At 44.7% G+C, this 27,843-nt stretch overlaps 1 protein-coding gene across 3 annotated transcripts; it reads left to right on the top strand.

Annotated features, from left to right (window-relative positions):
• The first annotated feature begins 865 nt into the window (after window positions 1-865).
• nadkb (NAD kinase b) lies at window positions 866-27,843 on the top strand. Of its 3 annotated transcripts, XM_036986517.2 has the most exons (12): window positions 866-1,488; window positions 2,007-2,270; window positions 2,677-2,760; window positions 12,382-12,511; window positions 12,882-12,990; window positions 13,148-13,233; window positions 17,122-17,224; window positions 17,336-17,541; window positions 25,219-25,318; window positions 25,424-25,581; window positions 25,698-25,780; window positions 25,976-27,843. In XM_036986517.2, exons 2-12 carry the CDS (start codon window positions 2,008-2,010, stop codon window positions 26,136-26,138), a joined length of 1,485 nt encoding a protein of 494 aa, XP_036842412.1. In that variant the 5' UTR covers window positions 866-1,488; window position 2,007; the 3' UTR covers window positions 26,139-27,843. The 3 variants fall into 3 exon arrangements, with proteins under 3 accessions (XP_036842412.1, XP_036842413.2, XP_090038980.1); XM_036986518.2 differs by lacking the exons at window positions 866-1,488; window positions 2,007-2,270; window positions 2,677-2,760 and adding an exon at window positions 12,081-12,206; XM_090182854.1 differs by lacking the exons at window positions 866-1,488; window positions 2,007-2,270; window positions 2,677-2,760 and adding an exon at window positions 12,099-12,206 and having other exon boundaries at window positions 17,127-17,224.

Here is a 27,843-nt window from a genome sequence, read left to right as displayed (position 1 = left end):
TGAACTTGGCTTTAAGATGCTTTTAGGAAACCCAGGCCCTGGCTGTTAGTTCACGGTGTCTGTGTGTCAAAAGAGCACTGAATGATGCCAATCTATTTACAGTATGACACCTACTGGGTCATTCCACTCATTCGGTAGCCTTGTACGAACCAGCTTACATTTAAGCATGCGAGATCAGGATGGTTCGTACGAAGCTACCAATTCGTGCCTTTTGAAAGTTAAAAGTTAGTGGTATAATGTCAGAGTGGTCAGAAACCAGAGTGCGCATTCGAGTGGATCACTTTTGTCAAGTCGGTGACCATCTTTGATATCATTGATCACCACCTTTCAAACTGTGTTGCACTCTGGGGATAAAACATGTGGACTGCATGAACTTGTAAAAAAATCATGTGATCCAAGGTCATTCAGTTTTGACTGCAATTTTCTGCAGTTTCTCTTCATGTACTTCATCTTGCAGCCATTACCTGCATTGTGGGAGACTCTAATGTCAACCAATCACTAGGCTGTTTCTGTTTAACCCACATGACCAAAGAGATGACTGAAACATTAACCAATTTGCCACGATTTATGTGTACAGTGGATATATACAAATAAATGTGATATTTGAGTGTCTTGCTCACTAATTGATTGTACAATGTGTACACAAATAATATTAGATTATGATTTCAGGTTGTGAGTGTGTGATATGAGGGTTAGATACATGTCTATTTCAACATTTAAAAAATAAAAGGTTATCAACAATGTTGATCTGGGCCCGGTTTCCCAAAAGTATCTGCCCTGTTAAACAAAAACAGTGTCTGACTTTCGGCTGTCCCAAACGCACATCACACGACTTTCATCTACGGTCGGTTGCTTTAGGCTTACTACTCAAATGCACTCGGAGTCAGGTGCCGTGCCTCTGAAGCCAACTGCAGGAGATGGCATGTAGGGCAGGAGTTAACCGCTCCCCGGGGACCCCCAGCCATTCCATGTATTTGATCTCTTCTAGAGCTAGCACACCTGATTTAACTTGAAAGGTCTTGGGATCCCTGAAGAGAGGTTTGAAAACACCCTGATCTAGGGTACTGGTGCCGTAAACCCTGTCGTTGGCAGCTCACTTCTCAACAGGTTTTCCTGTCTAACCCAGGATTCGATTTTTATGTTATCAGTCTAAATATGTTGACAGATACAGATATGGCTGTCTGTTTGAGATCTCGAATGCTGCGCAGTGGTGTGGCAGGTTTGACGCTCTTGAACAGTCGTTCCCGAAGCAGCCGTTTTCCGAATGGCTTCCACTGCGCATGTACCTTTATGTTTTGATTCTGTCAACTGATGTTCTGATAGCTAGCTAGGTTAAGCTTTGCAAGGAAAATCACAGACACACAATTAGCATTATATCATTTGTCCTTGACCAGCTACTAGTATTTCATCAGATTCGTTTGCTATTCAACCCGTGGAAGCTAACACAGCGCTGATGATGTCGTAAGGAGAGCTGTTTAGCAACTCAAGGTAGCTACAGTAGCTTAGACAACTTTACCGGGTTTATTTGCTAGCTAGTTAACTAAGCTTAGTCCAGTTGACCTTGCATTGGCATTAAACCATTGTTAGCCATGTCTTGTTAGTCCGTGCTTTTCTTTGTTTAGAAGGCTGTCATGCTAAGGTTACAGGAGTGTAGGCTTTAAACAAGTTGAGATTTTGGTTAAAGCTGGACTGCTTAGATAGCTAACTAGCTAACTTACCTAACCAGCTAGTAATTTTATCCAGTTATCAAGACTAGCTATAGCCCAAAGGCCAGCATATGGCGATATTGAAACGGCTCAATACTAGCCTTTGGGCTAGTCTAGCTATATAATTAGACAGGTCATGTGTTGATAGTGTTTATATATTTGCCCTGTAAACCCAATTTGCATGGTTTTGTTAGCTATGTTGTTGTGACACTAGTCACTCTGCTGCAGCATGTGGTCAACCAGAGATATTTACAGTTTCAACCCTGGTTTATGTGTGTGTGTACGTGTGTGCTCCTACAGGATGGAGGGTCAAGAGTCATCCTGTTCCCCAGCTACACCAGAGAGAAGCTCCAACACTCCAGAACCAGTCAGGTCCTCGACCTCCAAACACAGGAAGTCACCTAAGAGACGACGGGAGGAGAAGAGGTCCCAATGCCACCATCAGGATGACCAGGAACACCTGTTGCTGCCCGATGACGAGCAAATCAGGTTGCCGGGCCAACACGAACACTCCGAGCCCTCTGGGTCTTCGACGGCAGAGATGGCAGAGACCTCCCCTAAGAGGTGCGTGTCTGAGAGCTGCAGGTAGCCTGGGACAGTAGTCTCTTTCAGTAGCTGCTTGGTGTGCTGTCTTGTGTCTAGGATTTGTCAAGACAGCACAAAAAGATCTGGGACCAGGCTAACATGAGACTACTGGGATAATAATGCCATTATAGCTACAGTACTGCCTTAGGGTAGCTAGCTGGACATGCCATAGCCACAGTACTGCCTTAGGGTAGCTAGCTGAACATGCTCTCTGTCTGTCTCGCTCTCGCTTTTGCTCTCTCTCGCTTTTGCTCTCTCTTTGACTCTCTCTGTCTGTCTTTCTCTCTTTCGCTCTGTCTGTCTTTCTCTCTTTCGCTCTGTCTGTCTGACCCTCTCTTTTCTCTCTCGCTCACTGTCTGACTGTCCTCTTTTCTACCTCCTACAGGAGAGCTCACTTTCTCCATGGACCATATCCTGCTACTCACTTTGGACCCAAAGCCTGTATTCTTCCTAACCCAACCTCAGTCATGTAAGTCATTGGTGTGGGAACTTCATTGCACTTACATTACACACTGTCTGGAATTTGTTCCCCTCTCTGTCTTTGTTATTTTAGTTGCATCGTTTGGCATTGAATCCTTACGTAACTGTCCCAGTATCAGCAGGCAAGATGAGCATTAAGGACAGGACTGTGATTGGGTAGTAGTGTCCTATTGAGATTTAAGGACAGGATTGTGATTGGGTAGTAGTGTCCTATTGAGATTTAAGGACAGGACTGTGATTGGGTAGTAGTGTCATATTGAGATTTAAGGACAGGACTGTGATTGGGTAGTAGTGTCCTATTGAGATTTAAGGACAGGACTGTGATTGGGTAGTAGTGTCCTATTGAGATTTAAGGACAGGACTGTGATTGGGTAGTAGTGTCCTATTGAGATTTAAGGACAGGACTGTGATTGGGTAGTAGTGTCCTATTGAGATTTAAGGACAGGACTGTGATTGGGTAGTAGTGTCCTATTGAGATTTAAGGACAGGACTGTGATTGGGTAATAGTGTCCTATTGAGATTTAAGGACAGGACTGTGATTGGGTAGTAGTGTCCTATTGAGATTTAAGGACAGGATTGTGATTGGGTAGTAGTGTCCTATGAACCGGTACAGTGAGTCAGAACACCTAGGGTACTTAGTTGCAGAGGGTCTAGCCTATGGCTGTTTCATTGACCTTACTACCACGTACACCGGCTGTCATGACCGCAGTAAAATTCCACGTGACTGTTGAGTCACAGTAATCTCTTTTTATGCACTCTGGACATGCTGTGGTAGTACCCAACTGGCTAACACCCATCAGGTCACTAATGGCCTGATACTCAGCTCTCTATTGTCCCTCTAACCACTCTATCAATGAAAATCACATCAAACACTTATCAATACATTATCATGCTTTTAAAACTCACCTCACTGTGATGATCAATTTGAAGATAGAGGTTCAACAGGTCCCAATGCCAACTGAGTGGAACACATGGTCGTTGTGGATGTTTCAAAGCCTAACAACGAAACATAGCCTACTGCATATTACACAATCGATGTTCCCGAACAGATTTCAGTTGGTTTCCCAAATGAAGCACTGGCTATCTTCAGGAACAGGGTTGGAGAGCCCATGGCATACAGAGTACTGGCTAGCTGCAGGAACAGGGTTGGAGAGCCCTATGGCATACAGAGTACTGGCTAGCTGCAGGAACAGGGTTGGAGAGCCCATGGCATACAGAGTACTGGCTAGCTGCAGGAACAGGGTTGGAGAGCCCATGGCATACAGAGTACTGGTTATCTTCAGGAACAGGGTTGGAGAGCCCATGGCATACAGAGTACTGGCTAGCTTCAGGAACAGGGTTGGAGAGCCCATGGCATACAGAGTACTGGCTAGCTTCAGGAACAGGGTTGGAGAGCCCATGGCATACAGAGTACTGGCTAGCTGCAGGAACAGGGTTGGAGAGCCCATGGCATACAGAGTACTGGCTAGCTGCAAGAACAGGGTTGGAGAGCCCATGGCATACAGAGTACTGGCTAGCTGCAGGAACAGGGTTGGAGAGCCCTATGGCATACAGAGTACTGGCTAGCTGCAGGAACAGGGTTGGAGAGCCCATGGCATACAGAGTACTGGCTAGCTGCAGGAACAGGGTTGGAGAGCCCATGGCATACAGAGTACTGGCTAGCTGCAGGAACAGGGTTGGAGAGCCCTATGGCATACAGAGTACTGGCTAGCTGCAGGAACAGGGTTGGAGAGCCCATGGCATACAGAGTACTGGCTAGCTGCAGGAACAGGGTTGGAGAGCCCATGGCATACAGAGTACTGGCTATCTTCAGGAACAGGGTTGGAGAGCCCATGGCATACAGAGTACTGGCTAGCTTCAGGAACAGGGTTGGAGAGCCCATGGCATACAGAGTACTGGCTAGCTTCAGGAACAGGGTTGGAGAGCCCATGGCATACAGAGTACTGGCTAGCTGCAGGAACAGGGTTGGAGAGCCCATGGCATACAGAGTACTGGTTAGCTGCAGGAACAGGGTTGGAGAGCCCATGGCATACAGAGTACTGGTTAGCTGCAGGAACAGGGTTGGAGAGCCCTATGGCATACAGAGTACTGGCTAGCTGCAGGAACAGGGTTGGAGAGCCCATGGCATACAGAGTACTGGCTAGCTGCAGGAACAGGGTTGGAGAGCCCATGGCATACAGAGTACTGATTAGCTGCAGGAACAGGGTTGGAGAGCCCTATGGCATACAGAGTACTGGCTAGCTGCAGGAACAGGGTTGGAGAGCCCATGGCATACAGAGTATTGGCTAGCTGCAGGAACAGGGTTGGAGAGCCCATGGCATACAGAGTACTGGCTAGCTGCGGGAACAGGGTTGGAGAGCCCATGGCATACAGAGTACTGGCTAGCTTCAGGAACAGGGTTGGAGAGCCCATGGCATACAGAGTACTGGCTATCTTCAGGAACAGGGTTGGAGAGCCCATGGCATACAGAGTACTGGCTAGCTGCAGGAACAGGGTTGGAGAGCCCTATGGCATACAGAGTACTGGCTAGCTGCAGGAACAGGGTTGGAGAGCCCATGGCATACAGAGTACTGGCTAGCTGCAGGAACAGGGTTGGAGAGCCCATGGCATACAGAGTACTGGCTATCTTCAGGAACAGGGTTGGAGAGCCCATGGCATACAGAGTACTGGCTAGCTTCAGGAACAGGGTTGGAGAGCCCATGGCATACAGAGTACTAGCTAGCTGCAGGAACAGGGTTGGAGAGCCCATGGCATACAGAGTACTGGCGAGCTGCAGGAACAGGGTTGGAGAGCCCATGGCTTACAGAGTACTGGCTAGCTGCAGGAACAGGGTTGGAGAGCCCATGACATACAGAGTACTGGCTAGCTGCAGGAACAGGGTTGGAGAGCCCATGACATACAGACTACTGGCTAGCTGCAGGAACAGGGTTGGAGAGCCCATGGCATACAGAGTACTGGCTAGCTGCAGGAACAGGGTTGGAGAGCCCATGGCATACAGAGTACTGGCTAGCTGCAGGAACAGGGTTGGAGAGCCCATGGCATACAGAGTACTGGCTAGCTTCAGGAACAGGGTTGGAGAGCCCATGGCATACAGAGTACTGGCTATCTTCAGGAACAGGGTTGGAGAGCCCATGGCATACAGAGTACTGGCTAGCTGCAGGAACAGGGTTGGAGAGCCCTATGGCATACAGAGTACTGGCTAGCTGCAGGAACAGGGTTGGAGAGCCCATGGCATACAGAGTACTGGCTAGCTGCAGGAACAGGGTTGGAGAGCCCATGGCATACAGAGTACTGGCTAGCTGCAGGAACAGGGTTGGAGAGCCCATGGCATACAGAGTACTGGCTAGCTGCAGGAACAGGGTTGGAGAGCCCTATGGCATACAGAGTACTGGCTAGCTGCAGGAACAGGGTTGGAGAGCCCATGGCATACAGAGTACTGGCTAGCTGCAGGAACAGGGTTGGAGAGCCCATGGCATACAGAGTACTGGCTAGCTGCAGGAACAGGGTTGGAGAGCCCTATGGCATACAGAGTACTGGCTAGCTGCAGGAACAGGGTTGGAGAGCCCATGGCATACAGAGTACTGGCTAGCTGCAGGAACAGGGTTGGAGAGCCCATGGCATACAGAGTACTGGCTATCTTCAGGAACAGGGTTGGAGAGCCCATGGCATACAGAGTACTGGCTAGCTTCAGGAACAGGGTTGGAGAGCCCATGGCATACAGAGTACTGGCTAGCTTCAGGAACAGGGTTGGAGAGCCCATGGCATACAGAGTACTGGCTAGCTGCAGGAACAGGGTTGGAGAGCCCATGGCATACAGAGTACTGGTTAGCTGCAGGAACAGGGTTGGAGAGCCCATGGCATACAGAGTACTGGTTAGCTGCAGGAACAGGGTTGGAGAGCCCTATGGCATACAGAGTACTGGCTAGCTGCAGGAACAGGGTTGGAGAGCCCATGGCATACAGAGTACTGGCTAGCTGCAGGAACAGGGTTGGAGAGCCCATGGCATACAGAGTACTGATTAGCTGCAGGAACAGGGTTGGAGAGCCCTATGGCATACAGAGTACTGGCTAGCTGCAGGAACAGGGTTGGAGAGCCCATGGCATACAGAGTATTGGCTAGCTGCAGGAACAGGGTTGGAGAGCCCATGGCATACAGAGTACTGGCTAGCTGCAGGAACAGGGTTGGAGAGCCCATGGCATACAGAGTACTGGCTAGCTTCAGGAACAGGGTTGGAGAGCCCATGGCATACAGAGTACTGGCTATCTTCAGGAACAGGGTTGGAGAGCCCATGGCATACAGAGTACTGGCTAGCTGCAGGAACAGGGTTGGAGAGCCCTATGGCATACAGAGTACTGGCTAGCTGCAGGAACAGGGTTGGAGAGCCCATGGCATACAGAGTACTGGCTAGCTGCAGGAACAGGGTTGGAGAGCCCATGGCATACAGAGTACTGGCTATCTTCAGGAACAGGGTTGGAGAGCCCATGGCATACAGAGTACTGGCTAGCTTCAGGAACAGGGTTGGAGAGCCCATGGCATACAGAGTACTAGCTAGCTGCAGGAACAGGGTTGGAGAGCCCATGGCATACAGAGTACTGGCGAGCTGCAGGAACAGGGTTGGAGAGCCCATGGCTTACAGAGTACTGGCTAGCTGCAGGAACAGGGTTGGAGAGCCCATGACATACAGAGTACTGGCTAGCTGCAGGAACAGGGTTGGAGAGCCCATGACATACAGACTACTGGCTAGCTGCAGGAACAGGGTTGGAGAGCCCATGGCATACAGAGTACTGGCTAGCTGCAGGAACAGGGTTGGAGAGCCCATGGCATACAGAGTACTGGCTAGCTGCAGGAACAGGGTTGGAGAGCCCATGGCATACAGAGTACTGGCTATCTTCAGGAACAGGGTTGGAGAGCCCATGGCATACAGAGTACTGGCTAGCTTCAGGAACAGGGTTGGAGAGCCCATGGCATACAGAGTACTGGCTAGCTTCAGGAACAGGTTTGAGAGCCCATGGCATACAGAGTACTGGCTAGCTGCAGGAACAGGGTTGGAGAGCCCATGGCATACAGAGTACTGGCTAGCTGCGGGAACAGGGTTGGAGAGCCCATGGCATACAGAGTACTGGCTAGCTGCAGGAACAGGGTTGGAGAGCCCATGACATACAGAGTACTGGCTAGCTGCAGGAACAGGGTTGGAGAGCCCATGACATACAGACTACTGGCTAGCTGCAGGAACAGGGTTGGAGAGCCCATGGCATACAGAGTACTGGCGAGCTGCAGGAACAGGGTTGGAGAGCCCATGGCTTACAGAGTACTGGCTTGCTGCAAGGAACAGGGTTGGAGAGCCCATGGCATACAGAGTTTGGGTGGAATATCATCTGTCGCACAGCAAGCGGCTGCATGCTCCTACTCGGCATGATTGGAAAACAAACTGGTGGGAAAGCAGCCTCCGTTCACAATTTGAGTGCATACGGAGGACATGTCCCCCCCCCCTGCCCCTCTTCCTGTCCATTTGATAATGGCCCATTCTAAATCAGAACTTTTAAGAGATCTGAGTTTTTTGTTTAATGACTACTTTGCTACAATGACACACTTAGTTATCTACCCACCTCGTTCCTCTCTTTTAGCATGTACACGTAGTAAGTACACCATCATGCTTTAGGGATACGTGTCTCTTCAGATTCCATAATGATTATTTAGTTGTGGACACTACATCACCACACTCCCTCTCTTTAGTAGTGGACACTACATCACCACACTCCCTCTCTTGCTTTTTCGTCCTCCTCTTTGTAGGTCACCTTGATTTAGCACCTGTGTGTTCTATTAGTTTCCTTATGAAATATTTAGTGAACTCCATGACAGTAGTTGAAGCAAGGGGCTATAGCAGCACACAAGTAGAGGAGAAATACATGCTGGGCTGGGCATGCCCTGAGCTAGTGAAAGCGCTACTATAGTGAAATTGGAGCGGGCGAGAAGGCCGACCTTTGGGAATCACGCTCCAGTCAAATTGGGCGCGCTCCTCAAGCTCCACTCACATACTCTGCCACTGGCACGCTGAAGAAGTGTGCTCTTCACGGGTGAATCCCGGTTTCAACTGTACCGGGCATTTGCCAGACAGCGTGCACGGCGTCGTGTGGGCAAGCGGTTTGCTGATGTCAAAGTTGTGAACAGACTGCCCCATGGTGGCAGTGGGATTATGGTTTGGGCAGGCATGAGCTACGGAATAACAAACACAATTGCATTTTATCGATGGCAATTTGAATGCACAGAGATACCGTGATGAGATCCTGAGGCCCATTGTCGTGCCATTCATCCGCCGCCATCACCTCATGTTTCAGGATGATAATGTACATGTTGCAAGGATCTGTTCACATTTCCTGCAAGCTGAAAATGTCCCAGTTCTTCCATGGCTTGCATACTCACCAAACGGTCACCCATTGAGCATGTTTGGGATGCTCTGGATCGACGTCTACAACAGCATGTTCCAGTAGCCGACAAAATTCATCAACTTTGCACAGCCGTTGTAGAGGAGTGGGACAGCCTTCCACAGGCCACAATCAACAGTCTGATCAGCTCTATGCCAAGGAGATGTCGTGCTGCATGAGGGAAATGGTGGTCACACCAGATACTGACTAGTTTTCTGTCCACGCCCCTACTTTTTATTTATTTATTTATTTATTTATATATATTTTTGTTATAAAGGTATCTGTGACCAACAGATTCATATCTGTATTCCCAGTCATGTGAAGTCCATAGATTAGGACGTATTGAATTTTAAAAAATTGACTGATTTACTTACAGTGCCTTGCGAAAGTATTCGGCCCCCTTGAACTTTGCGACCTTTTGCCACATTTCAGGCTTCAAACATAAAGATATAAAACTGTATTTTTTTGTGAAGAATCAACAACAAGTGGGACACAATCATGAAGTGGAACGACATTTATTGGATATTTCAAACTTTTTTAACAAATCAAAAACTGAAAAATTGGGCGTGCAAAATTATTCAGCCCCCTTAAGTTAATACTTTGTAGCGCCACCTTTTGCTGCGATTACAGCTGTAAGTCGCTTGGGGTATGTCTTTATCAGTTTTGCACATCGAGAGACTGAAATTTTTTCCCATTCCTCCTTGCAAAACAGCTCGAGCTCAGTGAGGTTGGATGGAGAGCATTTGTGAACAGCAGTTTTCAGTTCTTTCCACAGATTCTCAATTGGATTCAGGTCTGGACTTTGACTTGGCCATTCTAACACCTGGATATGTTTATTTTTGAACCATTCCATTGTAGATTTTGCTCTATGTTTTGGATCATTGTCTTGTTGGAAGACAAATCTTCGTCCCAGTCTCAGGTCTTTTGCAGACTCCATCAGGTTTTCTTCCAGAATGGTCCTGTATTTGGCTCCATCCATCTTCCCATCAATTTTAACCATCTTCCCTGTCCCTGCTGAAGAAAAGCAGGCCCAAACCATGATGCTGCCACCACCATGTTTGACAGTGGGGATGGTGTGTTCAGCTGTGTTGCTTTTACGCCAAACATGACGTTTTGCATTGTTGCTTGATTACACACAGGTGGACTGTATTTATCATCATTAGTCATTTAGGTCAACATTGGATCATTCAGAGATCCTCACTGAACTTCTGGAGAGAGTTTGCTGCACTGAAAGTAAAGGGGCTGAATAATTTTGCACGCCCAATTTTTCAGTTTTTGTTTTGTTAAAAAAGTTTGAAATATCCAATAAATGTCGTTCCACTTCATGATTGTGTCCCACTTGTTGATTCTTCACAAAAAAATACAGTTTTATATCTTTATGTTTGAAGCCTGAAATGTGGCAAAAGGTCGCAAAGTTCAAGGGGGCCGAATACTTTCGCAAGGCACTGTATATGAACTATAACTCAGTAAAACTGTTAATTGTTGTATGTTGCATTTATTTTGTTTCAGTGTATGTTTTGATTTCTATCATTCACAACTAAAGTTGCCAAATAACTCTAAATCTAGCATATTGGACCTGTTTCAAATGATCACCTTTAAGCTCAACATAACCCCTTAGTATGTGCACTTGCTCCAGAATGGGAAACATTTCCTTTTGATTCTATTCTACCAAGTTCCATTATATTCGTCTTAATTTAAAATCATATAATATTATAATAATGCAACAGATATATAAGCCTATCTTGTCTGCTAGATGAACTACAGCCTAGGCTGCCATTGGCATGGTGCATAGCCAGATAACCGACAGTCTGTTCTTCTGAAACACGTTGTCTTCATATCATAATGTTTCTTTAGACCTGCCTAAAATAATGGATTTATTATGACGGTGTATATTACATTTATTTATTATACTTAAAAAAAATATAGATGTTTCAAAAGCGCGCATTAGCGGCTTGTATGAGGCTTGTATGAGGCTTGTATGAGGCTTGTATGAGGCTTGTATGAGGCTTGTATGAGGCTTGTATGAGGCTTGTATGAGGCTTGTATGAGGCTTGTATGAGGCTTGTATGAGGCTTGTATGAGGCTTGTATGAGGCTTGTATGAGGCTTGTATGAGGCTTGTATGAGGCTTGTATGAGGCTTGTATGAGGCTTGTATGAGGCTTGTATGAGGCTTGTATGAGGCTTGTATGAGGCTTGTATGAGGCTTGTATGAGGCTTGTATGAGGCTTGTATGAGGCTTGTATGAGGCTTGTATGAGGCTTGTATGAGGCTTGTATGAGGCTTGTATGAGGCTTGTATGAGGCTTGTATGAGGCTTGTATGAGGCTTGTATGAGGCTTGTATGAGGCTTGTATGAGGCTTGTATGAGGCTTGTATGAGGCTTGTATGAGGCTTGTATGAGGCTTGTATGAGGCTTGTATGAGGCTTGTATGAGGCTTGTATGAGGCTTGTATGAGGCTTGTATGAGGCTTGTATGAGGCTTGTATGAGGCTTGTATGAGGCTTGTATGAGGCTTGTATGAGGCTTGTATGAGGCTTGTATGAGGCTTGTATGAGGCTTGTAATGAGGCTTGTATGAGGCTTGTATGAGGCTTGTATGAGGCTTGTATGAGGCTTGTAATGAGGCTTGTATGAGGCTTGTATGAGGCTTGTATGAGGCTTGTATGAGGCTTGTATGAGGCTTGTATGAGGCTTGTATGAGGCTTGTATGAGGCTTGTATGAGTGCCGGCCTGGAGATGCTGAACTTGCTTATGTTAATAAACTGTTAATTACCATGACACAGGCAGGCTTTTGCATGACAATAACCCCTACTCTACATAGACACACTGTCCATCTAGACAGTAAAGATAAATAATCAACCCTGGGATCTGGTGAGACTGAGTAGCTGTGGAGTTTGGACTTCGTTATCTAATTCTGTATTTACCATGTTAATGAATGACTGTTCAGAACAGCTTTTGAATTTTTTGAAAATGAGGGATTATCTTCAGTGCAACCACCGGACGACGTTTAAATGGTAACAAAAAGGAAAATCGCGACTGGGGAATGTGGAATCGGCCAATGGAAGTGTGTGTGTGTGTGTGTGTGTAGCTGTACTGTTCTGTGCCTGATGTTGTGAGGCGAACTGTAAAATGTATAAATAAATGTAGACTACTTTTTAATGAAGTTTGATTGTGTGTCGTCGTCGCCAGGCACATCCAGGATCCGGCCAGTCAGCGCCTGACGTGGAACAAACCACCAGTCAACGTTTTGGTCATCAGGAAGATACGAGACGAGAGCCTGGTAGAACCATTCAAAGAACTCTGCCACTTCCTCGTTGAGGTACTGTATCATCGAGCTGAAGTGTGTGTGGTTCTGTGTGAGTGTGTGCATGTGCTTACACGTTGTTGTTTATGATGCGTTTTAATAGGAGCTATGTACGTTATCAATGGTGAATCTATAGAGATCAATGCAGTTTTATTAAATATTCATCTTGGTGGAAGCATGCAGTCCCAGAATTGAATGAAAGCATGAATTTTGTAGTCTTGTCTTGTCTCATACATGCTATGATACATATGATACATACTATGATACATACTATGATGATATCAGACTGTTCAGTCCGAATCAGATCTACTGGATACCTACCGGGGTTGGGCTTTCTATTCAGTATTGAGTAAGTAAAGTGACGTTCCATTTCCATGTGCTCCAGGAGAAGGGTATGCTGGTGTTTGTGGAGAGGAGGGTGGTGGCTGACGTCTCCCTGACTACGGACGAGACCTTCGCCACAATCCGAAAACAACTCTGTACCTTTAGAGAAGGTAACAGACACACACACACACACACACCATCTCTCATAGCATAACATCCACCCAGCAGTGTGTCAGATCCATTCCTCTTCAGTAAACGTGTGGATTGGGTCACATGGCTACAACGTATATAGATCTACTGAATTGCTGAACTGTGTTTCCTATCCAGGTTATGATGACATCTCTCACTGTATTGACCTCATCATCTGTCTGGGAGGAGACGGGACTCTACTCTACGCCTCCTCTCTCTTCCAGGTACCCACTAACACATACAGTACACCAGGGGTGGGCAACCCTGTTCCTGGGCAACCCTGTTCCTGGGCAACCCTGTTCCTGGGCAACCCTGTTCTTAGAGTGCCTCAGGTACGGCAGGATTTTGTTCAAACTAGGCACTGTCGTGTCTTTGGCTATGCCGGATTAAGTGATATGACATGTAATTCTATAAAATAATTTCTCAGCAATTAATATCACCTGATTGAGCTAATCATGTAAATGTAATTAACTAGAGAGTCGGGCACCACAAAATAAAATTTATAGAGCTGTTATCTTCCGAATAAACTCTTAAAGACCTGGTATTATTTTACATCCTTTAGCAGTCAACATTAATCGTCACCTTACTTCAGTCTCATCTGAAAGTTGTAAATTCTTGGTTATCTGCACAAACCCTGGCTAACAATTTGAATCAGCAATACAAAATTGGGTTTAATTATTTATTTACTAAATACCTAACTAATCACACAGAATTACACATACACACAATTAGTCATAACTTGATTACAAATTACATCATAAAGGAAAACGTCCCTAGCGGACAGAACAGATATGACAGCTTGTTACACAAAAGAAAAGGGACTGGGTTTGAGTGAAAGAGCGGGAAGACTGAGGAACAAAGGGAGAAGCTGTGCTATCGTAAATACAGTATCTTATGCATTCTAAATTACCTCCCATTTGGAAAAGGAAAATGCAATAAATATTTACTCTGAGCTGCGCTTCGGTAGGTTGGTGGTAGATGGAAGGCCGTGTTGCCAAACCGAGTCTCTGGTGTTAAATTGAATACGTTGTAGTAACGTCGTTGTGTGATAGACGGGATACTCTCTCTGTTCCTTCCTAACCTGCGTTTTCATCTGCGGTCGTTAACTCAACAGCTAGGAGGTATCACTTCTGTAGTGAATGAGTTCATACCATTCGCAACCAAAGCACATGCTGATGTTGGCTTCGTTCTGTAATTATTATCTGAACCATTCTGACATAGGACCGTCGCCCTCATATCCTCGGAACAGGAAGTTATATTGTCGTCAAGGGCTTATAGGAAGGAAGAAAAGGGATGTGTGTCATAGTTTACAACCTCTGTCTCTTCACGTGGGCGGGCCACTGAGTGAGCAGCAATATCTTATGAAAACCCACATCTCACATTTTAGAAGCTAAAATCACATTTCATCCCATCACGAATAATTTCATATTCAAACATTTAAATTGAACAATAATTCCATGTGAATCCGATAACTCTGATGTGTAGACTTTCCACTGTAGAGTTTATGTCATCTTATCATTGATGAGAATGTCTCAGATGATAACCGAACTGACATCATATTCATTAAGTATCACCGCATATGTTCAATTGGTCGGATTACCAGAATATAGTTCATTTCCCCCCACCTACTGATGTTCCCAGAATCTCTATGTTAATCAAGGGGTTTGCAAATGTAACATCAGTAGGGTAGAGAGGAAAAAGGGGGGAAGAGGTATTTATGACTGTTAAAAACCTAACCCCCCAGGCCAACGTCATGACAGCACCATACCTGACCAGCTAGTTGATCAGTTCAGTGATTGCCTAAATTGAACACACCTGGTCTTCCAGGTCAGTTAAACCAAAAACATGAAGTTCCTGCGTCCCTCCAGGACCAGGGGAGCCAAGCCCTGCTCTACAGTTTGGGAGGGGTGGGGATCTCTGTACTCAGAAACAAGGTCAGTATAACAGGGGAGCCAACACAACTTTTGTTCCAGCTCTGCTCTAACAGTGGTTTTTAAAGGAACTCAGTTCAGCTTTAAACTTTCTCTTGAAAGTTGTAATAGTAGACGGCACAAGGTGCCATTTCTAAATTGGGCAGTGCATCATCAGTTCCTCTTGTCATGTCAGTCATTGTCGACCTTAGAGAGATATTTATAACTTGTCAGAAAGGTCAACTAGACCATGTCAACTGTTTTTTAGCCCATAGATATTGTTGTCATTTCTTTGTCACTCAGATATCACATGAATACACATTAGACATGGCAAAATGTATAGAATTGCAAGAAAATTTGTTTTAAAACTGGAAGAAAAATGTTCTCTCCACCAACCAGAGGGGTGTAAACAGTTTGAGTCATGAACAGTGCTTGTGCCAATAGAAGTAGACATGGCGGGGTGCGCGGGGGGAGATGTTCCCCAATGCTGGAAGGGGGCCCCCGAGTGAAAAAGTTTGGGATCCCCTGTTCCAACACGCCTGCTTATTCTAACCAGAGTCTTGTACTTGCCTGGCTTAGGGCAGGCTGGCTGTATGTGTTTGGTCTGTCTGTGGCATTTGAGGAAGTGTTTGGATTTGTCATCATCTCCATGTTAATCATCATCATCGCCACTGTCATCATACTTGGAACAGAACAGAATTACGTGATTTAGAGGTTTCCATTTTCATTGGCCAGACTTGTGTGCGTTCCAAATGGACCCTTCCAAATTGACCCCTGTACCTACATAGCGCACTACTTTTAACCAGGGCCCATAGAGGACAGGCTCATTGGAATGGAACCAACATGACCATAGAGGACAGGCTCATTGGAATGGAACCAACATGACCATAGAGGACAGGCTCATTGGAATGGAACCAACATGACTTGGCTTCCATTCCAGCCATTCCAATGAGCCTGTCCTCTATGGTCATGTTGGTTCCATTCCAATGAGCCTTTCCTCCCACCAGCCTCCTCTGTCTGGAACTGAAAAGGAGGACAGATGCTTTATTCTCCTTCATATTTCCAGTATGTTATAGCTACAATTACATTTGTAATTTAGCAGAGGCTCTTATCCCTAATTACTCCTGTAAGTGGCTCTGGATAAGTGCCTTGCTCAAGGGGACATGGACCAACAGTCTTACCTGTGTTTTGCTCTCCCTCTCTCCGTCTCTCTCTCTCCGTCTCTCTCTCTCCCTCTCTCTCAACCCTCACTCTCTCCCCCTCACTCTCTCCCCCTCACTCTCTCTCCCTCACTCTCTCTCCCTCACTCTCTCTCCCTCACTCTCTCTCCCTCACTCTCTCTCCCTCACTCTCTCTCTCCCTCTCTCTCTCTCTCCCTCTCTCACTCTCTCTCACTCCCTCACCCTCTCTCACTCCCTCACCCTCTCTCACTCCCTCACCCTCTCCCACTCCCTCACCCTCTCTCACTCCCTCACCCTCTCTCACTCCCTCACCCTCTCTCACTCCCTCACCCTTTCTCACTCTCTCTCCCTCTCTCACTCTCTCTCTCTCCCTCCCTCACTCTCTCACTCTCTCTCCCTCCCTCACCCTCTCTCTCTCTCTCCCTCCCTCACCCTCTCTCTCTCTCACCCTCTCTCTCTCTCTCCCTCCCTCACGCTCTCTCTCTCACTCTCCCTCTTACTCTCCCTCTCTCTCACTCTCTCTCCCTCTCTCTCCCTCTCTCACTCTCCCTCTCTCACTCTCCCTCACTCTCTCTCCCTCACTCTCTCTCCCTCCCTCACTCTCTCTCCCTCCCTCACCCTCTCTCACTCCCTCACCCTCTCACTCTCTCTCCCTCCCCCCCTCACTCTCTCCCTCCCCCCACTCTCTCTCTCCCCCCTCACTCTCTCTCTCCCTCACACTCTCTCTCCCTCACACTCTCTCTCCCTCACACTCTCTCTCCCTCACACTCTCTCTCCCTCACACTCTCTCTCCCTCACACTCTCTCTCCCTCACACTCTCTCTCCCTCACACTCTCTCTCCCTCACACTCTCTCTCCCTCACTCTCTCTCTCCCCCTCACTCTCTCTCCCCCTCACTCTCTCTCCCCCTCACTCTCTCTCCCCCCCCCTCACTCTCTCTCTCTCTCCCCCCTCTCTCACTCTCTCTCTCTCCCCCCTCTCTCACTCTCTCTCTCTCCCCACTCTCTCACTCTCTCTCTCAGGGCAGTGTTCCTCCAGTTATGGCGTTCCATCTGGGTTCTCTGGGTTTTCTGACACCGTTTAAGTTTGAATCATACAAGACAGAGGTGGCTAAAGTTTTTGAAGGTAGAGGATTCCTTTCAAATAACAATTAAATAGCGCTGTCAATTAGTGATATATCTGCCAGTTCATGATCCGATGGATGTCTTTGTGTGTGTCTGTTTGTGCGTGTACCAGGTAATGCAGCCATCACACTGCGTAGTCGTCTGAAGGTGAAGGTGGTGAAGGACATGCTCCAGAGGACAGGCCAGCCAGGCCAGCAGCAGTACCAGGGGTCTGGGGGCCAAGGCCAAGCTGGGGGCCAGCCGGACACAGAGCACAATGGCCTGCTGCCCCATGGACACGCCAACAGCGAGGCTGGGAACATTACCCTACAGATGCAGGTGAGACTCAATCCCTAACCCCTAGCTCCAAACCCTTTTGCACTAGCTCCTACTCCCTAGCAGGGCTACGAATTAAGGGGGTCCCGGGGATGATGATAATCTCTGGTACGGTTCAAAACAGACATTGGGACCGTTGCGGGACAATAGGCCAGACAAATCTAAAATGCATACAACAGTGGTTCCATGTTAAAATGTTTACACGAACACGAGGCTGCTGAAACGGATCACGTTGTGTTTCACTTGTCTCGGGCCATGTGCGTGAATGTTCTAAAATACTATTACGAGAGAAGATTATTCTCAAACAAGCACCTGACGCGACAGAGTTTGATATACAGCCTAATGGTACAAACGTAACGGATGTGAAACGGCTAGCTTAGTTAGCGGTGGTGCGCGCTAAATAGCGTTTCAATCGGTGACGTCACTTGCTCTGAGACCTTGAAGTAGTGGTTCCCCTTGCTCTGCAAGGGCCACGGCTTTTGTGGAGCGATGGGTAATGATGCTTCGTGGGTGACTGTTGTTGATGTGTGCAGAGGGTCCCTGGTTTGCGCCCGGGTATGGGGCGAGGGGATGGTCTAAAGTTATACTGTTACACAAACATAGAGGGAATTTCTAAAGATGCAGCAATAGGATTGTGCCTTAGAAGAAGAAGAAGAAATGCTGGTTTCATCAGGATATTTCTATGGTGGGATTTTGGCTGTATCCTATTAAAAGCAAGGTAAGATAGGTTATGTAAAATGTCCAGGTTTCAAACCAATGATATGGCTGGCTAGGCGTTGCATATGTTAATATTTAGGTTACGGAAATGTATAATATTAGAATATCATTGCAATGTATTTTCCGCCGGCTGCAGAAAGCACTGAGCTTGGCTGAAAGAACTGCATTTTGGAGCTGCCTAACTCAAGAAAGAGACCATGTTTGTATGTGGCTTTATTCACTCAACATTTTTTTTTATTTACATTGTTTGCAAATTGATATGTGGCACGTATTAATACCAAAAAATAACATGCAAATTATTAAAAAAATATAGACAAAAAACAGGGCTGAACAGGTGGGTGGTCGCCACTGAAATTGACGTGGAATTTTGTGATTTGTTCTTATCGTTTTAACGAAAACCGGATGGCAGCCTCATCTTTTGTGTCACAACACAACTGATTTGCTCAAATGCATTAAGAAGGAAAGAAATTCCACAAATGAACTTTTAACAAGGCACACCTGTTAATTGAAATGCATTCCAGGTGACTACCTCATGAAGCTGGTTGAGAGAATGTGCAAAGCGGTCAAGGCAAAGGGTAGCTACTTTGAAGAATTTAAAATATATTTTGATTTGTTTAACACTATTTTGGTTACTACATGATTCCATATGTGTTATTTCATAGTTTTGATGTCTTCACTAATATTCTACAATGTATAAATAGCAAAAATAAAGAACCTTGAATGAGTAGGTGTTCTAAAACTTTTGACTGGTACTGTACACACTTTTTTTTAGCAAAACAGTTGGGGCTCAAACTCCACCTGCCCTGAATGACGAGTTGCCACTGATTATTCTGTTAAAAAAATATATATATATATATATATATAGTTATCCTTTATTTAATTGGGCAAGTCAGTTAGGAACAAATTCTTATTTATAATGAGGGCCTACCCCGGCCAAACCCAGACGACACTGGGCCAATTGTGCGCCGCCATATGGGACTCCCAATCACGGCCGGTTGTGATGCAGCCTGGAATCGAACCAGGGTCTGTAGTGACGCCTCTTATCACTGAAATGCAGTGCCTTAGACTGACTGTTGTGCTACTCCGAAGCTCAAATGGGGCAGCTGGTGGTGGAATGTAATGTCTTTAACTGAAGTTAAATTCAGGAACCAGTTCACCGTAACATTGTTCTTCTCACTTTGATATATTGTATACACGTGGTTAACAGGTTCAATGAATCGATTATCATGGTTAATAATGTATGTTTGTCTGTTTTCATTAAGATGCAAAAAAATGGGTTTTCCTAACAAATTACGTTTATGTAATCTAGACTGTATCTGTCTCAGAAATACACTAGTTATAAAAACACTGCAAATGACCCTCTCTCCCTTCCTCCGTTTTCTCCTCTCAACCCGTTTTCAAAACATTTTGTCTGGGAGCATCTCCCGGTCTCCATGGCAGCAGTCATAATAAAGCGTGGCTGGTTGGATGTTAGCGGCCCTGTTGAGCCAGTTGCCGTGGTTACGAAGGCGCACCTAGACGGATTCTGACCGCAGACCCTAATGCGCTCGGACAGTTTGTGTGACATACACACTCAATTAAATTCAAGTTGCTTTATTGGCATGACGTAACAATGTACATATTGCCAAACGCTTATTTTGGAAATTAAGTTATTTAAAATTAATTAAAATAATCAAAATTGTCAGTGGGTGAATCATTAACAACAATAATCAAGGGTAAATATAACTACAATGGACAATAACAATGGCAAAGATGAGGTTGGTTGGTCTGTCAGACACTGTCCCTCATCTTATGGCAGGCAGCAATATAGTGAGCTGCCAACCCACAGCTCTCTGCGTCCTCCCCCCATCAGGATGGCTAGCCTACCCTCTTCAGAGAGGTCTTTGAAACCTTGAATAATTTCACATTTGGAGAAATTACAGTATTGTTTTTATATTTTTTACAAATACAGCTCCGTCTCGGGTTCTGCTGTTGTGCAGTGGTTGCACAGCCTTTCCTCTACAGGGAAGCCATGTTTTCCTGTGTCTACCCTTCTCAATGGCAAGGCTGTGCTCACTGAGCTTGGACTAATAATGTAGTTGTTTTTAATAATGTCGTTTTTGTTTTGACTGTGTTGTAATTTGGTTTATTCTGATTGATTGGATGTTCTGGTCCTGAGGCTTCAGTGTGTTAGTAGAACAGGTTAGTGAACTCAGCCCCAGGACCAGCTGGATGAGGGGACTGAGGCTTCAGTGTGTTAGTAGAACATGTTTGTGAACTCAGCCCCAGGACCAGCTGGATGAGGGTCCTGAGGCTTCAGTGTGTTAGTAGAACATGTTTGTGAACTCAGCCCCAGGACCAGCTGGATGAGGGTCCTGAGGCTTCAGTGTGTTAGTCGAACAGGTTTGTGAACTCGGCCCCAGGACCAGCAGGATGAGGGTCCTGAGGCTTCAGTGTGTTAGTAGAACAGGTTTGTGAACTTAGCCCCAGGACCAGCTGGATGAGGGTCCTGAGGCTTCAGTGTGTTAGTAGAACAGGTTTGTGAACCAGCTGGATAAGGGGACTCTTCTTTTCTCAGCTCTTGGCATTGCAGGACTTGGTAATGTTATGAGAGGAGGTCACTGTAGATGTTTCCAAAAACTTCATTGCTGATTTTTGAGTTTTTATTATTAATGGATTTTGGTCTAATTCTGCTCCGCATGCGTTGTTTGTCATTTTCCTCTGGTCATGTAGGTGTTCATTTGAGTTTTTGAGTTCATTTGAGTAATTGTGTGTTTGTTACTTGAACTCTGTGAACCATTTATTTGGGCTGCAATTTCTGAGGCCGGCAACTCTAATGAACTTATCCTCTGCATCAGAGGTAACTGGGTCCTTCCTTTCCTGTGGCGGTCCTCATGAGAGCCAGTTTCATCACAGCGCTCGATGGTTTTTGCGACTGGACTTGAAGAAACTTTCAAAGTTCTTGACATTTTTGGATGGACTGACCTTCATGTCTTTAAGTAATGATGGACTGACCTTCATGTCTTTAAGTAATGGTGACTGACCTTCATGTCTTAATGTAATGATGGACTGACCTTCATGTCTTAATGTAATGATGGACTGACCTTCATGTCTTAATGTAATGATGGACTGACCTTCATGTCTTTAAGTAATGGTGACTGACCTTCATGTCTTAATGTAATGATGGACTGACCTTCATGTCTTAATGTAATGATGGACTGACCTTCATGTCTTTAAGTAATGATGGACTGACCTTCATGTCTTAATGTAATGATGGACTGACCTTCATGTCTTAATGTAATGATGGACTGACCTTCATGTCTTAATGTAATGATGGACTGACCTTCATGTCTTAATGTAATGATGGACTGACCTTCATGTCTTAATGTAATGATGGACTGACCTTCATGTCTTAATGTAATGATGGACTGACCTTCATGTCTTAATGTAATGATGGACTGACCTTCATGTCTTAATGTAATGATGGACTGACCTTCATGTCTTTAAGTAATGGTGACTGACCTTCATGTCTTAATGTAATGATGGACTGACCTTCATGTCTTTAAGTAATGGTGACTGACCTTCATGTCTTTATGTAATGATGGACTGACCTTCATGTCTTAAAGTAATGATGGACTGACCTTCATGTCTTAAAGTAATGATGGACTGACCTTCATGTCTTAATGTAATGATGGACTGACCTTCATGTCTTAATGTAATGATGGACTGACCTTCATGTCTTAATGTAATGATGGACTGACCTTCATGTCTTTAATTAATGATGGACTGACCTTCATGTCTTAATGTAATGATGGACTGACCTTCATGTCTTAATGTAATGATGGACTGACCTTCATGTCTTAAAGTAATGATGGACTGACCTTCATGTCTTAAAGTAATGATGGACTGACCTTCATGTCTTAAAGTAATGATGGACTGACCTTCATGTCTTAAAGTAATGATGGACTGACCTTCATGTCTTGATGTAATGATGGACTGACCTTCATGTCTTAAAGTAATGATGGACTGACCTTCATGTCTTAAAGTAATGATGGACTGACCTTCATGTCTTAAAGTAATGATGGACTGACCTTCATGTCTTAAAGTAATGATGGACTGACCTTCATGTCTTAATGTAATGATGGACTGACCTTCATGTCTTTAAGTAATGATGGACTGACCTTCATGTCTTAAAGTAATGATGGACTGACCTTCATGTCTTAAAGTAATGATGGACTGACCTTCATGTCTTAAAGTAATGATGGACTGACCTTCATGTCTTAATGTAATGATGGACTGACCTTCATGTCTTAATGTAATGATGGACTGACCTTCATGTCTTAATGTAATGATGGACTGACCTTCATGTCTTAAAGTAATGATGGACTGACCTTCATGTCTTAATGTAATGATGGACTGACCTTCATGTCTTAATGTAATGATGGACTGACCTTCATGTCTTAAAGTAATGATGGACTGACCTTCATGTCTTAAAGTAATGATGGACTGACCTTCATGTCTTAATGTAGTGATGGACTGACCTTCATGTCTTAATGTAATGATGGACTGACCTTCATGTCTTAAAGTAATGATGGACTGACCTTCATGTCTTAAAGTAATGATGGACTGACCTTCATGTCTTAATGTAATGATGGACTGACCTTCATGTCTTAATGTAATGATGGACTGACCTTCATGTCTTAATGTAATGATGGACTGACCTTCATGTCTTAATGTAATGATGGACTGACCTTCATGTCTTAAAGTAATGATGGACTGACCTTCATGTCTTAAAGTAATGATGGACTGACCTTCATGTCTTAATGTAATGATGGACTGACCTTCATGTATTTAAGTAGTGATGGACTGACCTTCATGTCTTTAAGTAATGATGGACTGACCTTCATGTCTTAAAGTAATGATGGACTGACCTTCATGTCTTAAAGTAATGATGGACTGACCTTCATGTCTTAAAGTAATGATGGACTGACCTTCATGTCTTAATGTAATGATGGACTGACCTTCATGTCTTTATGTAATGATGGACTGACCTTCATGTCTTAAAGTAATGATGGACTGACCTTCATGTCTTTAAGTAGTGATGGACTGACCTTCATGTCTTAATGTAATGATGGACTGACCTTCATGTCTTAATGTAATGATGGACTGACCTTCATGTCTTTATGTAATGATGGACTGACCTTCATGTCTTAAAGTAATGATGGACTGACCTTCGTGTCTTTAAGTAATGATGGACTGACCTTCGTGTCTTTATGTAATGATGGACTGACCTTCGTGTCTTAATGTAATGATGGACTGACCTTCATGTCTTAATGTAATGATGGACTGACCTTCATGTCTTAATGTAATGATGGACTGACCTTCATGTCTTAATGTAATGATGGACTGACCTTCATGTCTTAATGTAATGATGGACTGACCTTCATGTCTTAAAGTAATGATGGACTGACCTTCATGTCTTAATGTAATGATGGACTGACCTTCATGTCTTAATGTAATGATGGACTGACCTTCATGTCTTTAAGTAATGATGGACTGACCTTCATGTCTTAATGTAATGATGGACTGACCTTCATGTCTTAATGTAATGATGGACTGACCTTCATGTCTTAATGTAATGATGGACTGACCTTCATGTCTTTAAGTAATGATGGACTGACCTTCATGTCTTAATGTAATGATGGACTGACCTTCATGTCTTAATGTAATGATGGACTGACCTTCATGTCTTAAAGTAATGATGGACTGACCTTCATGTCTTTAAGTAATGATGGACTGACCTTCATGTCTTTAAGTAATGATGGACTGACCTTCGTCTTTAAGTAATGATGGACTGACCTTCATGTCTTAATGTAATGATGGACTGACCTTCATGTCTTTAAGTAATGATGGACTGACCTTCATGTCTTAATGTAATGATGGACTGACCTTCATGTCTTAATGTAATGATGGACTGGCCTTCATGTCTTAATGTAATGATGGACTGACCTTTATGTCTTTAAGTAATGATGGACTGACCTTCATGTCTTTTAAGTAATGCTGGACTGACCTTCATGTCTTTAAGTAGTGATGGACTGACCTTCATGTCTTTAAGTAATGATGGACTGACCTTCATGTCTTAATGTAATGATGGACTGACCTTCATGTCTTTAAGTAGTGATGGACTGACCTTCATGTCTTTAAGTAGTGATGGACTGACCTTCATGTCTTAATGTAATGATGGACTGACCTTCATGTCTTAAAGTAATAATGGACTGACCTTCATGTCTTAAAGTAATGGACTGACCTTCATGTCTTTAAGTAGTGATGGACTGACCTTCATGTCTTTAAGTAATGATGGACTGACCTTCATGTCTTTAAGTAAGGATGGACTGACCTTCATGTCTTTAAGTAGTGATGGACTGACCTTCATGTCTTAATGTAATGATGGACTGACCTTCATGTCTTTAAGTAGTGATGGACTGACCTTCATGTCTTTAAGTAATGATGGACTGACCTTCATGTCTTTAAGTAAGGATGGACTGACCTTCATGTCTTTAAGTTATGATGGACTGACCTTCATGTCTTTAAGTAATGATGGACTGACCTTCATGTCTTTAAGTAATGATGGACTGACCTTCATGTCTTTAAGTAATGATGGACTGTCATTTATCTTTGCTTATTTGAGCTGTTCTTGCCATAATATGGACTTTTACCAAACAGGGCTATCTTCTGTATATCTATGCTATAGTATATATGTTATGGATACCACCAGTAAACAGTTGGAGCTAACTAGTAAGCTAATTGACAAATGTGAACTTAGCTAGCTTAACAACATGTTTTTTTTTTCATCGTCATATGTTGACAAAGCAATGAATGGTTAGACATGTCATCAAATACTGTCACCTAACTCAGATTAATCATTAAACCATTATTCCTTATTTCAAAACTATACTGTTCAAAAACGTGTGTGTGTGTGTGTAGGTTCTGAATGAGGTGGTGGTGGACCGAGGCCCTTCCTCCTACCTGTCTAATGTTGACCTGTACCTAGATGGACGCCTCATCACCTCTGTACAGGGAGACGGTGAGTACAGGACATGACACAGCGCCACAGTGGTGGCACGAACAAATACTCTTCTGTCTTCATTACCTATCTCTCTTCTCCTCTCCCTTTCCTCCACCACTCCAGGTGTGATCGTGTCGACCCCTACAGGCAGTACAGCGTATGCAGCCGCAGCGGGAGCCTCAATGATCCATCCTAATGTCCCGGCCATCATGGTCACACCGATCTGCCCACACTCCCTCTCCTTCAGACCCATAGTGGTGCCTGCTGGGGTCGAGCTGATGGTGAGAGTGGGGAGAGTTGAAGAGAGTGGGGAGGGTTGTAGAGAGGGAGTGGATCTGTCTGTCTTGTGGATGTGTTGACCTCTTCCCCTTGTCTGTCCGTCTCTGTCTGTCTGCAGATCACCCTCTCCCCTGATGCCAGAAACACTTGCTGGGTGTCGTTCGATGGCAGGAAGAGACAGGAGATCAGCCATGGAGACTGGTAACTTCACTGTCCTTCACCTTACCACCGTTTACTACAGTGTAATAGCTTCCACATACTATCAGGTAGAATGGAAGATCCATGCCAGAACACTAATCAACCCTAATCTCCCTCATCTCCCTTCTCTCCCCCTCTTACCACTCCTCTCACCTCCCCTCTTCTCCCCTCACCGTCTCCCCCCTACTCTCCCTGCAGTATAAAGATCACTACGTCGTGCTATCCGGTACCATCCATCTGTTGTCATGATCTGGTGTATGACTGGTTTGAGAGCCTGGCTCAGTGTCTGCACTGGAACGTCAGAAAGAAACAAGCTCGTCTGGCTGACGATGTCTCGGACTCCTCAGATACAGAGAACTGAACACAGACAGACAGACACACAAATGTGCACAGGAATTGAAAACACACAAGCACATAAGAATATATACAGTTGAAGTCGGAAGTTTACATACACGTTGGAGTCATTAAAACTCGTTTTTCAACCACTCTACACCACTAGTTTGGCAAGTCGGTCAAGACATCTACTTTGTGCAGGACACAAGTAATTTTTCCTACAATTGTTTACAGACAGATGATTTGTATTACAATTCCAGTGGGTCAGAAGTTTACATACACTAAGTTGACTGTGCCTTTAAACAGCTTGGAAAATTCCTGAAAATTATGTCATGGCTTTAGAAGCTTCTGATAGGCTAATTGACATTATTTGAGTCAATTGGAGGTGTACCTGTGGCTGTATTTCAAGGCCTACCTTCACACTCAGTGCCTCTTTGCTTGACATCATGGGAAAATCAAAAGAAATCAGCCAAGACCTCAGGAAAAAGAATTGCAGACCTCCACAAGTCTGGCTCATCATTAGGAGCAATTTCCAAATTTCTGAAGGTACCACGTTCACCTGTACAAGCAATAGTACGCAAGTATAAACATCACGGGACCACGCAGCCGTCATACCGCTCAGGAAAGAGACGCATTCTGTCTCCTAGAGATGAACGTACTTTGGTGCGAAAAGTGCAAATCAATCCCAGAACAACAGCAAAGGACCCTATGAAGATGCTGGAGGAAACCGTTACAAAATTAACTATCAGTAAAACGAGTCCTATATCGACATAACCTGAAATGCTGCTCAGCAAGGAAGAAGCCACTGCTCCTCTCGTCTGACGAAACAAAAAATATAATTGTTTGGCCATAATGACCATTGTTATGTTTGGAGGAAAAAGGGGGAGGCTTGTTCGCCGAGTTACATCATCCCAACCGTGAAGCACGGGGGTGGCAGCATCATGTTGTGGGGGTGTTTTGCTGCAGGAGGGACTAGTGCACTTCACAGAATAGATGGCATCATGAGGAAAGAAAATTATGTGGATATATTGAAGCAACATCTCAAGACATCAGTCAGGAAGTTAAAGCTTGGTCGCAAATGGGTCTTGCAAATGAACAATGACCCCAAGCATACTTCCAAAGTTGTGGCAAAATGGCTTAAGGACAACAAAGTCAAGGTATTGGAGTGGCCATCACAAAGCCCTGACCTCAATCCCATAGAAAATGTGTGGACAGAACTGAAAAAGCATGTGAGAGCAAGAAGGCCTTTACAAACCTGACTCAGTGACACCAGCTCTGTCAGGAGGAATGGGCCAAAATTAACCCAACTTATTGTGGAAGTTTGTGGAAGGCTACCCGAAACATTTGACCCAAGTTAAACAATTTAAAGGCAATGCTACCAAATACTAATTGAGTGTATGTAAACTCTGACCCACTGGGAATGTGATGAAAGAAATAAAAGCTGAAATCATTCTCTCTACTGTTATTCTGACATTTCACATTCTTAAAATGAAGTGATGATCCTAACTGACCTAAGACAGGGAATTTTTACTAGGATTAAATGTCAGAAATTGTGAAACGGAGTTTAAATGTATTTGGCTAAGGTGTAAATAAACTTCCGACTTCAACTGTATGTGTGTATGTATATATATATATATATATATAAACAGGTTATGATGCTAACTGACTGATTTTCCTGCGGCCCCTGGCTGGATGATTCAGTTAACATGTAGTGTTATAGTCCTAATCAATCA

This window comes from Oncorhynchus mykiss, chromosome 8, assembly GCF_057628025.1.
Source record: "Oncorhynchus mykiss isolate SJ-2025 chromosome 8, ASM5762802v1, whole genome shotgun sequence".
Classification (NCBI taxonomy): domain Eukaryota; kingdom Metazoa; phylum Chordata; class Actinopteri; order Salmoniformes; family Salmonidae; genus Oncorhynchus; species Oncorhynchus mykiss.
Note: the sequence above shows the minus strand (reverse complement) of the source record. Positions and strands in the feature narration are given on the sequence as shown.